The sequence below is a fragment of the Myripristis murdjan genome, chromosome 9, assembly GCF_902150065.1.
Source record: "Myripristis murdjan chromosome 9, fMyrMur1.1, whole genome shotgun sequence".
Classification (NCBI taxonomy): Eukaryota; Metazoa; Chordata; class Actinopteri; order Holocentriformes; family Holocentridae; genus Myripristis; species Myripristis murdjan.
The window spans coordinates 13,564,398-13,578,361 of record NC_043988.1 but is presented as its reverse complement, the minus strand read 5'-3'; the positions used below and the strand labels follow the sequence as shown (position 1 = coordinate 13,578,361).

The window sequence follows — 13,964 nt, the reverse complement described above, 5'->3', positions numbered from 1 at the left end:
GTAATGGCAGCGCTGGCTTTCTCTGCTGGCAGATGTCTAGGTGACGGAGGAAGCCACTGGCCTCATCTGCAGTGTTTTGCTGGTAAATGGTGCCACATCAATAGATCAGCTCCCATTTCCAGAATGGTGGGAGGTGGGAGGGAGCGCTCTCTTTGCAGTGGGACAGAGCCATTTACCGACAAGCAAATTCACAAACTGAGCCATAAGGTAGGCTGAGGTCTGTTATGACTGCACCTTATTTTGTGGACCGTTACGTTTCTCATATTCTTTTTTTCATGAAGGGCCCTGAGGCCACACATCTCTTTTCTCTCACACATACAAAGATGAGTTTTGCACCAGAATATCATCAAACCTTTATGAGATCCTTTACCTGCAGTGTGCACATGTCCCTGTGTGCTTGTCTTTACATGTTGACTGCTGCCTTTGAGACAAACAGCCCCTCGTGGATAATTAAGCCCCCTCACACTTAAATTCTTACTGGAGGTTTTTCGTTTAGTGTTGCAACTTAGGCAATGTCCCTCATCCATAATTAACTCGTAGTGAATGCCTCCCCTGCACTCTGTCCTTTTGTAATCGCCATTTTCATATTTTTGACTGAAGATGTTATCATCATCCCCAGAGGCTCATTAAATGAAATGTAGCAGCTTAGTAGCCTTGCAAAAATGTATCTGTCCACTTACAAGATGATACAGAGAAATAAAATGTTAATTATTCAGGGCTACAGTTTGGTGGGTGCTTTGTCAGTGTCTTAAAAGCTGGAGGATAATGTATATTTAATTTCTCTTAAGAGATTACACATTACACAGCCAACAGTTTTACACAAACTCTTTCCAGTTGCAAACCCAAACCTTTTTTGCCTCTAATTGGTTCATAGATTTTTACTGAACCATTTTCATTCAGCATCGGAGATGTGAAAATGTTGAGATTTGTATGAAGATGAGTTTCAGTTGAAGGGCTAAAAAATACCAGGCTGCCCCCAAGTGATAGGGTTGTATAACTGAAGCAAAAGGCAAATATATGTGTGGATAATTTCATCCATTAATCAAACCGATAGAAGCGGGGCCATTATGTAATAGCCCCTGACAACCACTTACACGTGCTAATCCATAAAACTTGCGCTGTAATACCATAAAGCGCTGTAATACCAGCAATCTGATGTAGTAAAGAGAAGCAAATAATGAAAAATGGTTTTATCACAAAGCATAAATGTTTATTGACTTGGCAGTTTCATTGGAAACAATGCTGAGCCTATTCAATGAAAGAAGGGACCTAAGAAATTCCTCTCAAATGACTCAGCAAATGACAAAAAGAGACTCTTACAAACACAGTAAATACACACAGTGTCGACAAACAACCTGTTTTACATTTCCAATACATTTACATATAGCATTATAACATCAAACAACACCGTACTTACAAAGCTCACTTTAACTGGAAAGATTAGAGCTCTCTGGTTGTGCATCTTCGAAGCCTCAAGGGGATGAAAGGCAAAGTATGGGAACAGTTTTCTATCTTTTATTTTGCTCTTTTTACAACAGTAGAGTGGTTAAAAGGCAACAAGGTATTTGTCCTCCAGAGGATCTCTGTCTATCTCACACAGTCAGTCATGCACTCACACACACGTGAACAGAATACACTCTCTCTCACAAACATACACACACTCGCACATGCACACAATCACAGATAGGTACTTATCACTGCTCAGTGGGGGAGCCCTGCTCACAACCAATCACCTTTTAAAGAGTTTATATAAGTCTCAATATAAAGCCTTATGCCCTACAGCTGGTATATGATCTGTATGTGTTTCCTGCTCAGTACTGTAAAGTCTAGGTGCCACTTCTACAAAAAGCACCGTATATTATATCTTAACACTTAGTTTTGGCAATGATGCACACCAAAAGATCATAAATGAGGCAGATGAAAGGTAAAACGAACATTCAATTCTTTGTGAGGAAGAAAGAGAAAAGCAAGAAGAAGAAGAGGAGGAGGAGGAAGAAGAAGAAGACGAAGAAGAAGAAGACAAAAGAAAAGGAAGAAAAAGAAGAAAAAGAAGAAGAAATATCTGTGCTGCACGTATGGCCAGCACTGGGGATACCATCATTGCAGAGATAAATACAAACATGTGACAAAAGATCCAGTAACTCCTTGTAGGAATCCATAAAAGGTGCTTAAGTCTTTTGTTGCACAGCTGCACGATGATCAGAGGTTCTCCAGTTTAAGATTCAGGTGCGACACACACCAAATAAAAATGACAGGGGATGTGTGAGGAATGGAGGACAGTTACCGTATAGTAATGAGCGACAAAGTGTCTGGGTGTTGGAAAGTGAGACAAAGCAGGTCAACCAAGACATCCAGCTATCTTTGAAATTCAAGTCACTGAAAAACCGCCGTATATTTAAAGCTTAACATAAATATGGCTTGTTATGAGTTAGCTATTTATGAAAACGTTGGTGTTTTAGAATAAATATTCTTGGCACCTAACACAATTAATCCAATGGCCCTGTCTGGCTCCAGTCTCTACATATTACTTTTTGGCGCTAAATATCATTGTTTAATTTTCAGAGGCACTGACATTTATTTTCATAATTTCCTTTTGACCTGAGCATATCTAATCCATCTCTTTTCATTTTCGGCTAGACCTGAACATGTTCTCATTTTCAGGTACACTGCCCTTTATTTTCATAATTTCCCTCTGGCCTGGGCGTGTCTAAAGCATTCTGTTCAGTTTTCAGATTCAGTCCTATTCACTCTTAGTTTTCATTATTGCCACAATTAATATTAAGCTCAGTAGGGTGGATGTAAAGGCTGCTTGGTTTTCTTTTTCCATTTGTTTCTTTGTTGACTGTGACAAATGTGATAAAGTTATTGCAATGCTCCATTCGATCACTTTGGCTAATAAGGCAAGTTGTGTGTTTAAAAAGGAAAGTGCACTGACTCAATGGTCCTCCCCAAGGTGTACATACACATACACACCCACACACAAACGCAATCAAATATCACAAAAATACTCACCCTGCTCAAAATAAAATACCCCCTCTCCACTTCAAATCGGTAAACATCTTTGCCATTGTTAATAAATTAAAAGTTCAGCAGTTCACATTCATCAGCTGGCTGTGTGTGTATGTGTATCTGTGTGCAAGTGTGTTTTTGGGTAGTTAAGTTGTGTAGTTCACATTGGTCAGTGTTGTCCTGTGGCTGTTTTCAGCAGCTCCAGGTCCCTCCGTGTTTTAGTTCCAGGTGTCGGGCAGCCGTAAGCCTCCAGACACAGGGGCAAGTAGCGCTCCTGCAGCCCCAGGACCTCCTCCCCCTGCCCAGCCTGGACCAAGACCCACGGAGGGGGTAAAGACCCACCCAGGAACCCCCAGAGCGCCAGACTTTCTACAGTGAGGAAGGAGCAATAAGAGGGTGTGAGAAAAAGGCAGAAAGAGAGAATTTGCACAGAGCTACAGTATCTAAACCGCAGAAAGACACTCACCTTTTTTGTGCAGGTCAGCGGCCTTGGCTAAACCAAAGGAGACCAGATATGGCGCTACACCAACCAGACCTTCTGGCTGCCCTCGTGTTGCCATGAGCACTATTGACCTGTTCGGGGAAAGATTCAATAAATAATGAGAAGTTTGGTTCACTTAATGGTATGAGATGTCAGACGAGCGAAGGTTTGGTGTGAGCAGTATCTGGCTGATTTCCCTGACTCACCTCTTTGGTATTCCACTTTTTAGATACTGTTCCATCTTGGCATCCATTTTGGCAAAGGAGGTTTTCTTGGTGACTTTCCCAGTGCAGGCGTCCACAGAGACCAGGAAATACCCAGGCTGGAAGAAGGGCAAGGTCACCTCATTGACCTGGCAGATGAGATGGAAACACACGGAGGCACACAGGTGAATGCATGTAATAAATGTGTCCTAAGGATGTCAGGCTTGAGGTTGGAAGTTCAGATTCCTACCCATATATTATTAGCTGTGAGTGTATTGTGTCCACCAGGTCTGTTCCATTACATCCTTCCCTGTCGCAAGAACAAGAGCTTCACCAAGAGTGTGCAGCTCCAGAATGAACAAAGTAGATACAGACAGGAAAAAAAAAACACAATTTTGAGCAGTGACACAAAGTTGAAAATAGTTTTCAGGGATGCACAACAACACAAGTTTTTTTTTGGCCACACTTTGAACGCTCTTTTCAGCCAGCTGATTTCAAAAGTGGCAAAACTATTTTCTGCCATAGCACTGGCACACGAAAGTTGAATATGGGACCGGATGCCACCGTGCGGTTTGAAAACCAGCTGGCTTAAAAGGGCGAACAAAGGAAAACCAAAACAAACGCGTTGTTGTGCATCCATCAGAACAGCTTTGTGTCGCCGCTCAGGATCATGTTGCTCTCAGGTCTCTATCTACTTCATTGATTTTTCTGCAATATACTCCTGGTGAAGCTCTTGTTCTCGCAACAGGGAAGGAGTTAATGGACCAAACTTGGTGGATGAATTACACTCGCATGGACGAACAAATACCAAAATATGGGCAAGAATCTGAACTATCACTTTAATGCAAACCCAATAACTCTGCAGATCAGAATGTGCTGTTGCACTCACAGTGATGAAAGAGCTGTCGTCTCCACTCTGCTGCTCCTTTGTGCTGAGGGACTTGATTTGTGTCTGCAAGTAGGAGGTCCACGGCTCGCTGGAGAACACCAGCTGGGACACAAAAACACAGGTAGATAAAAAGACCTAAACACCATGTCGGAAATAGCCGAGCAAGGTCCCTCATGCTGCGATATCAGCTTCACTAGTGGTTAGACTCTCTTAGACTCTTAGACTTAACAAGATCCTGAGCTTAAGTCGTGCTTTCTGTCAAGTTTTCCATCAAGGTCTCTGTTTTAGAGTGATAAACAATTTGATTTCTGTTCATTATATAAACATGTACAATAATGTAAGGGTATTCTTTTTGCAACACACAAACCTGTTTGGCGCCGCAGCCTTTGCAGGGCTGCGTGTTGAGACGTGGCATGGGGACGGCCGCCGAGGGGGTCTTGGTGTACTTGGGGTAGGCTTTGGCTGTACAGTTACACGTCTGTCTGGAGGACGTGGTGGCTGTGACCTTCACTCTCTCGCAGCCTTTCACTGAACAGTAGCTGTGGCTGTCCCGACCGTGTCTGGCCCGCAGGTAGAGCCACAACAGCCTGGACATGATGGGAGGAACACAGAAAGGTCAGGAAGGGGGGAGAAACACAGCAGAGCACTTAAAGTTGGCCACTGTCATCTCAAAGTCATTGGTGCGACATGTGGAGAACATGGCCCCAACAATATACCCCTCGATGATACACTTTATTTTCTCCACATGAAGTCGGGCTCAACTAAACACAATTTTTTTCATTTTTTGTAAACAAAACCTACATTTTTTGTCCTGCAAACAGTAAAGTATAGTATTCAAACACTGGTGGTCAGTGGTCCCAGTTTTATTTTGGTCAGTAAAATATATCATCGCACTGAACTGAAGAACTTTTTTCACTATGAATGAATGACTCATTTTTTACAAGGAATTTGCAACCAAAATATGAACCAGTTGCTGACAGGCAGTGATTGGAAAACTTGAAAACAGAGGTGACAAAGTTCACAAACTCAAATTACTGAAGTGTTTTGGGTAGTTGCAAAGCTGAGAGATGTTGCAACACTGACTTCACTGGAAGTGTGTGACTTGTGAATGCCTTAAAGGCAGAATGACTAGGATTTGTTGGCTGTGGTTTGTAAACACAACATTAAAAGCTGCCCCCTCCAACCTGGCTAAGCTAACCGGCAGCGAGTTTTCATTTCCTAGGCTGGCGAAGGAATGTTTTCTGTTTGGCCCTCCAGCACCTTCCTGTCCGACAGAAAACAAGCCAACCCCACGTCACTCTTCATCCTCATCCTCTCTTTCAGAGCTCATTATGGAACGAGCTTTGTCTGCTTGGCGTGTTGCTGCTATATTTCCTTTTTTCATAGCTTCCACATGTTGTGCTTTCAATCTGGCATTGCACACTCTCTCGCACGCTCTCTGCAGATGCACACACCACCACACACTTCCAATGGATAAGTGATGATGAGTCTTTACACTGTTTTTTAGGAAAATCCAACTCAATCTGCCTTTAACAACAGAAGGATCAAGATCAGGGTCAAGAGGTGTGACAGACCAGTGTTTAATCAATTTCAAAGCAAAAGATGAGAAGAAAGTTAAAGAGGATGGGACACAGGAGGGGAGTAGAGGGAAACCAGGCAGGAGGCAAGTCAAACAGGTGGATTCCAGCTCCTCTTGTTCTCTTCTCTTACCCAACGGTGCGGTCGAAGAAGTATTTCCTCTCCATCGGCCGCTTCTGCAGCTCTGCCAGCGATGCCACAGTGCCGTAGTCTGTGATGTCGTCGAAGCTGTTGCTCTGCCGATCGTTGATGTCGGCCATGATCTGGAACGTGGTGTCTGATGGGTAACAGAGTCCGACCAGCACCCAGTCACCTCTGAGACAGAGAGAGAGAGAGGGAGAGGAAAAGACAGTGGTAAGCCACTAATGTATAGACATTTTCATCTGACTAGCAACTACTCAAATCTCATTTACTTTTACTTTAATTTACTTCTGCTGTGAAATTACCTCAGAGATTGAAATGGAGGCTGAAAGCAAATCCACACATATAGTACATACATACAGAGAGAGAGAGAGAGAGAGGGAGAGAGAAATAAACAGAGGAAAAGATGAATGCATCACACACTGTTTCCTCAATGGCTTTCCATAACAAGAAGGCGCATTTTTCATGACCTAAAATTTTTATTTCATCTGGGTTTATTAATTGTTTTAACAAACCCAGCTCAGAACAAGTTAAATTGGATAAACAGTTTGATTTTCACTTTTAAGGGCTTGCCATGTAGAAGTGGCCATGCAGCATGTAAAGACAGCTGAAAATGCAATGATGGTGAGAAGCAAACTGTAAAACACATCCTGGTATACTCCTGTAAGGATGCCAGTGCTGGGGTAACATGTTGTAAAGTGTTAGTGTGGTCTCGTTTAGTCCATTGTGTGAGGCTGATGCCTCCATTAGCTTGCACATTGCCGCCCATTCTGGTGTAATTTGGAGCTGCAATAACTTCACAGGCTACTGATAGAGGGTCTTACGACTTCAGTGCTTATGTTGGTGAAAGTAACACAAAGTACTGAAATAGGTAAAGTGTTTCTTCAAACAAAAAGTAACTTTTTATGTTAGTAATATGTAATATGTAATATATTACATTCCGAAAGTGACTTGCCCAACACTGAGTGAGACTGATATGTAAAATGGCCTGACTTGACAAAATTCCCAGATTTTCCCTGTACTGTTCCATAATATTCCAGAAATTCGCATATCACCATTTCAATCTACTCACTTGTCAAAGTTGATGAGGGAGAGGACGACTTCTCTGGGTGCTGGTCCATTCCAGTGCAGTGTGTAGCTCTTGCTCATCATCAGGATGGGCTGGTACTGCTGCGACAGCGCCCCCTGGCTGTTGATGCCCCTCAGCACCAGAGGAGCGTCAGGATACTCATCTCTGCTGATGGACAGACTGAGGCTGGAAGCTCCCTGCGTCTGGATGTACACCTGAAGAAGAGGAGGGTGAGAGAAGGTGAGTGTGGCAAGATTGGGTGGAAGAGGAGAGGTGTGTGAGACAGGCAACATGAGAAAAAACAGGATAATGAGGAAGAGGTGATGGGAGGAGGATGGGATGGGAGAGGGTGAGGAAAGAGGAATGTGTGGAGGGGGCATGAGAAACAGAGCATGACAAGAAAAAAACATGAAAGAATAGAGGTCAAATAATAAATTATGTATAATAGCAGATGGCACAAAAGAAGGAAAAGTTTCATTATGCTTCACAAAGCTCAATTTAATTTTCAAACGTTTTCATGTTTTCAGAAAAAATAAGGGGAAAAAAATCAGAAAAGATTTCACAATTGAAAAAGCAAAATGCAATTGATTTTAGGTTAGATTTGATTTGCTATGGCAGCTGGCAGTAAAACAGTAGTACACCAAGAAACCCACAAAACAGATTTCTAAGTGCAATTTAAAACTTAAATTGTGTGTAATTGTATCCAAGAGTTTTTCAAACATTTTATTCATATAGTTGAGTACATCTTAAGCTCCCCCCGCCATACCTGGGAGTAGCGACCACTGCAGATCACTCCATTCCACTGGGAAATGTTGACACAGCTGGGATGCTGGATCAGGAAGTTGTCTGCTCTGCCAACATAAGTGTCTCTGTAGCCTGTCACCGAGCCGTCCACATCGTGGAAGATGGAGTTCTTATCACCGTCCAGGTCGTTCTCCTCAAACCACTGCCCTGGGCGACCGAAGAATGCCCGCAGACCCACCTGAGGGTGACATTTTCTATCAGTCTAGGATGTTATTTCTCGGCTCAGCAAGAAAGTACCACATCTGGTCTGCCTCCTCAACCCTGCCCACAACATTTGACAAGATAACTTTGCTCTTGTTACACGAGTTCCTAACAGCAATGCACCAGTATACTGGCAGACAATTGGCATTAGCTTCGGAAACAAAACTGATTGGTATTTTTACTGTTGATAGGTTGATTGTGAAACTGGCACTTGTGCGACCTTTTGTATTAGGAGTGTATCACTTAATACAACTGTAAAATTAGTAATAGAAAAGACCTAAGATGCTCTTTTGTAAAAAAAAAAAAAACAAAACAAAACACCTAATTATCTTAAAGCATGCCTGTCTGAAAAGCTGAGATAGTTTTGCAGCTGCTTTTATACTGCCATTCTCATAAAAATCCATATCAGTATGGCCTGTTATGAGAGGGAAGAGCATCCCTATTTCCAACCATCATAAGCCAACCATGTCCGTCTGGGAGAATGATTGATGAAATTCAGTCTGTAGTTTTATTCAATTTTCTTTCGCAGACACAAGATTGCTGAGTGTAGTGAAACTCAGGTAAATGGAGGGAATCATGTTGTAACTTTTACCATCACTAGAGGGCACTAGTTGTTTATGGTGAATTCCATTGAAGCCTTACTGCATGGGGGTCTCTTTTTTTTCTCCTGCTCTCCTCCCTCCTACGCTTAACCACTCTAAATAAGTGCCAACTCAGTAACTCTGATGCAAGTTGTGATCCAGGCCACGGGGAGGGGGAATGAGGAAAAAACAGGAGCAAACCGCCAAAGAGGAAACAGACCCAGTGCACCAACAGCGTGGACAGAAAGAGAGGCAACAATGATAGACAGGGAGAGAGAGATGGCAAAGAAAGACTTGGTAAAAAAGAGGAAGCACAAGCAAGAAAATAATGAGAGGGAAAAACAGGAGAAAAGACAGAAAAAAGAGCTGACTAAAATACAAGTTTGAAAACCAGACCACATGAGCCACATGGGGTTATTTATCATAAATATCTCATGAATTCAACTTGGGGGAGATAAATCAAGATAGGGATGAGGCTGGAAAATTAGAGTAGGAAATACAGCATAAATAGGGCATACAATTTATGAGCATACTGTAACCAAAACATGTGATATATTCTGATGTAGTATACAAACTGCCCAGAGCCCTGAGAGTGTAATGCTTGCCATAATCTCATAAGACAGCGTGAGGATACTGCATCTCCATTTACAACACATACTGTGCTTTTGATCCCTCACAGTGCACTTAAAGTAAAGCCTTATCAGAGCTGCAGGTGTGTACTAACAGAGGAGTGAAAGCTGAGCTGAGACAGGTTGTTGCGGGGGGTGAGCTGCCAGGTGTTCCTCAGGTTAAATCCCACCGCGCTGGTGAAGCGTTCTGCCGTGGGGACGAAGCCACGAAACGTACTCCGAGTTAGCCGCACCGGACCGTCATAGATCTGGAAACCACGGATTGGGAATGTCCTGCAGGGGAGAGGGAGAAGGATAAATCCAGACTTGGCAGCAGGGTGGCCTCCTAGGAAACAAGACCACCCTGTCGTGAGCCCTGTGCTAGAGCTGAGGCGTCCAGAGACAGCTGCTGTGTGTAGCCTGCCAGAGCCCTTGAGAAAAAGCACTCAGCCACTGACTGTGTACTCACTGTGAGCCACTTAAAGTGACAACAAAGTGCTTGAAATGTAAATGTGAAAATAAAATCCAGGACAATGACTATTTGTTTCAAATGCCCCTGAGATGTTTTATTTCCACGCTGAGAGTAGTCTGCCAGCAAGGTGAGTTTGAATGTAACATGATGTAGGAGCTCTCTGATAGAAATGTCAGACGTGACATGAAAAACAAGAGATCCTAAAGCACTCTTAAAGCAATTTCATAGAAATCTACAAATGTTTCATTTCATGGTTATTTCAAAGAAACACATTAAAACTCCACTTGTCCAAAGAGTATTCATAGAAAAACTGCACAGGACAATATATGTTCCCTAATTCTTGGTCACATCAAGGACTGCCCCAAATGACTGTGATTGGAAGAAAGAAACACTACTACATATAATGTGGCAAACAAGGGAAACATTTTCCATCTACCTATTCATCACTAAAATCCATATTTATATGGATTTCATCGGAAAACCACACCACACAATCCGAACATTAAAATATTCAAACATCGATCATATCTATAATATCAGTTTAATAATATCGGTGTAGTGTTTTGATGACTATTCTTTTATCAATAATGTTGTACAAAATGACAATAATGATGAAATCCACGATTCAGGAAAACCAAGAAAGATTGTAAAGATTGATACCACATTGGTGTATTTATCACAGAAATCACAAATTCTCTGTCTCTCTCTCATCTCATCCACGCTGGCCTCCACTTAAGGTCCTCCTTTTCTTTTGTTTAGTAAACCTCATTTTACGCACTTCAGCACCCTCACACCAAACATCTCACACATCTAGGCACCCCTGACACCACTGCTCCCGCTGACAAACGTCATCATTATTCATTTGCTCGGAGCTTGCTCTAGTTGCAAATAAATTCTGAAGTACAATTTCAAGAACTTGGTGCAGCCCTAGCAGAAAGAGACTGACTCACAGTAAACTGACTCATGAGTGATCACCCAGTTTTGTCACAACCATGATCCTTAACCTTAATAGGGTTGATCCTCATGGATATTCTTTTTATATCTGCACCCATTGCTGAAGGAGCTCATACTGATTTGGTCCAGTATCTCAAAATCCTTATTTTTATTTAAAATAATAATAATAATAATAACAATAAGGGAGTGTTTGCTTATCTTGTTCTCAGTTCAGAATCTAAGGTTGGTGGCTGTCATTTTCATTTATTTCTTGCATAAAATGGCTGCTGTGACCTGTTTAAGAGCTACACAAAAAAATTTGACTTGACACTTAAAAAACAAAAATAATAATAATTAAAATTAAATTAAGTTACCCATACGCTTTTGTTTTATAATTTTCTCTCTGGGCCAGCGAACAAAGTCACTCTAGTGGTCACCACGGTGATGACAGAGAGACAAACAGAGCCAGGAGTCACGGTGCGGTCAGGAAGCTGTAAAGCGGTTGTAAAGCTGTACACAGCGGTGACAGTGGTCACACACTGGCAGGGGCCTTTGTTGCTGAAAGTGGAACAAGCAGCAATTTGGCAGGCCCATGTTTATGTTGTTCTACTCTTGTTTTACAGAGAGAAAAGAGAAAGAGAGAGAGAGAAGCAGGAGAGTAAGGAGGCCCTCAGGGGACATAAAGCTCACAACTTAGAGCTTTATGTCCCTCTGATCAGAAAAGTCCACTTAGTTCTGCACATCATTGCAGCAAGGAGGATATAAATAAATATCAACTGTGTGGTAAGGGAAGTACAATTTCAAGAACTTGGTGCAGCCCTAGCAGAAAGAGACTGACGCACAGTAAATGTGAGCTCCTGGCTCATGTTCAGCCCATTCAACATGCTTTCGCCCCCCTGCACTTCTTTATGTGTATTTATCAGTGAAAGCAATGAGAGTGGGGCTGTCATTTACCCTTAACAAGACATTCAAAACAAAAGTAGCTGGAAATAACAGAGCAGGAAAACAAAATGAAAGGTGTGTCATCAACTTCTTCTTGAGCAATCTCACACAAGAAGCCACGTAAGTGTTGCCACCATGTTTTTTTCACAGAACGCCCAAAACACCATAAAAGTCACTCCGTCACTTCTCTTAGCGATCCTCTCTGTCCATCTGTTGCATGACCGGTCAGCCTCGCTTCTTCTCTCCTGCTGAATTATCTACTTTGACTTGTCCCCTCCTTTCCTTCAAATCATCTCTATGCTCATATTCACTCTCTCCATCACCTCATCCCTCCCTTTGCTCTCTCTCACCTGTTTCTAGGCAGCGTCCTCATCTTCCCATCAGCTCCACCCAGGCCCCAGTATTTATTCTGTCCTCCATTGGTCCCTCTGTTTCGACTCTCACCCACAAAAAGAGACTGGGTCACCTCCTGGCTGGAGCCTTCATCTTTAGGGTAGCTCCCATCACTGGAGGAAAATAAGATGAGTTTAGGGGAGAAAAAGAGGTGGCTACATCTATTGAATAAACGCATAAATACCACATAACAAGCCAAGCTAGCAGAGTGGAACAGTACAAAACACAGCCATGGATATGATATCTCATCCTTATTAATTTAGGGAAGCCAGCAAAATAAAAAATTGGACATGACTGTACGAAGCAAGTATCAGTCAGGTGCACACACACTCAGGTAGGTTCTTCTGGCAGAGAAGAGGGGGAAGGCAAGTGTGGCTGAGTAAAATCATGAGGGTACCATGAACCGTGATTTAGATGAATACACACCTGGCAAAGGACAATCCCACACCATTGTCTGCAAAGCTGTCCAGAGAAAATGAAAAATATAACATGTTAGGTTCAGAAAATGTTTGTAAATGAAAAACCTGAAGCCTGTCTGGACACTACAGGGGTGAGAGGAGTCCAGACTAAAGAGTTAAAATGAAGAAAGAACCATATAGTATCATAGTATCATATAAAGCATCATATAAAGCAGAGCCATCATGTAATGAAGTAATCAATGCCAGTATTGACAGTGGCTTATAAGTTAACTGTTCATCATCATAATGATGATCCGGTAATTGGCAATTATTCAATAAGATTAAAGGATAATTCTTGTTATTTTCAACCGGGGTCATTTTCCTTGTGTGTGACATTATAACATTTTCTTGTTTTCAAACTTCACGTAGTTCCACTTCACAGGGAGCGCTGCTCTCCAACACACTCTCCCTACAGCTAAAGCAGAAAAGTGATTAAAACACGACCTTTCAGCGCAATAACACCCACATTGCAGTGGGACAGGCTTACATCACGTTTCTGATTATTCACCGCCTGAAATGTGTGTGTATTGTGATATTAGATGTTGTTTTAACCAATGCGACCTTGTTGTCAAGTTGACGGACCAGGTACTCTGATGACACATTCATGTCATATCGCATTTTCTATAAATATGGGAACAACATTCATGCCAGTTTCAGAAAGGTAGTTACAAATAGTATGTAGAGTATTTATATATAGAATATGTTTTCTCACATCTGACATCATAAATTGCTCAAGTGTGTCAAGAGTCAGCAACGAACAGTCAAACACAATCAACTGTCAAGACAGCAAAAACTAGGAGAATAAAGCCCAGGCTGATAATAATAATATTAATATGCTTAAATTGAGCCCTGGCAGGGAACAGGGCCAAATGATGATAAGTGTATTAATTACATCTGCAAATGAGGATGTTCTGACTGCAGTAATCTGAGGGATGACACTACATAACCTGAGTGAACTGTGATGCTTTGTGTTTACCGTCAGAGACCCCACCCCCCACCCCTCCACAGTTAAAGAAGCTATGAGCTGTCTGTCTCACAGCCTGTGAGCCTGTCTCCTGTCTCACCCGGAGTTCTGGATGATGATGTCACCGCCCCGAATCCACGCTCCCAAGTCGTTGTTCTTGAAGGAGATCAGGGTGTCGATGACCGCTGCCACCCGAGGACGGCTCGGATCAGCGTTCTGGTGCGGTCGGAATCTGAAC

General features: G+C 42.4%; 1 protein-coding gene across 1 annotated transcript in view; it reads right to left on the bottom strand.

Moving 5' to 3' along the window:
- Nucleotides 1–2,012: 2,012 nt before the first annotated feature.
- cemip2 (cell migration inducing hyaluronidase 2) overlaps nucleotides 2,013–13,964 on the bottom strand; it is a 38,238-nt gene continuing 26,286 nt past the window's right edge. The window contains exons 13-24 of the mRNA XM_030060736.1: nucleotides 13,827–13,958; nucleotides 12,731–12,766; nucleotides 12,262–12,417; nucleotides 9,681–9,858; nucleotides 8,137–8,352; nucleotides 7,374–7,585; nucleotides 6,293–6,475; nucleotides 4,950–5,169; nucleotides 4,583–4,684; nucleotides 3,697–3,842; nucleotides 3,476–3,582; nucleotides 2,013–3,378 (exon numbers count right to left, since the gene is read on the bottom strand). Of these exons, the coding sequence (XP_029916596.1) occupies nucleotides 3,179–3,378; nucleotides 3,476–3,582; nucleotides 3,697–3,842; nucleotides 4,583–4,684; nucleotides 4,950–5,169; nucleotides 6,293–6,475; nucleotides 7,374–7,585; nucleotides 8,137–8,352; nucleotides 9,681–9,858; nucleotides 12,262–12,417; nucleotides 12,731–12,766; nucleotides 13,827–13,958 (1,888 nt within the window). The 3' untranslated portion in view covers nucleotides 2,013–3,178. The remainder of the gene's footprint in view (nucleotides 3,379–3,475; nucleotides 3,583–3,696; nucleotides 3,843–4,582; nucleotides 4,685–4,949; nucleotides 5,170–6,292; nucleotides 6,476–7,373; nucleotides 7,586–8,136; nucleotides 8,353–9,680; nucleotides 9,859–12,261; nucleotides 12,418–12,730; nucleotides 12,767–13,826; nucleotides 13,959–13,964) is intronic.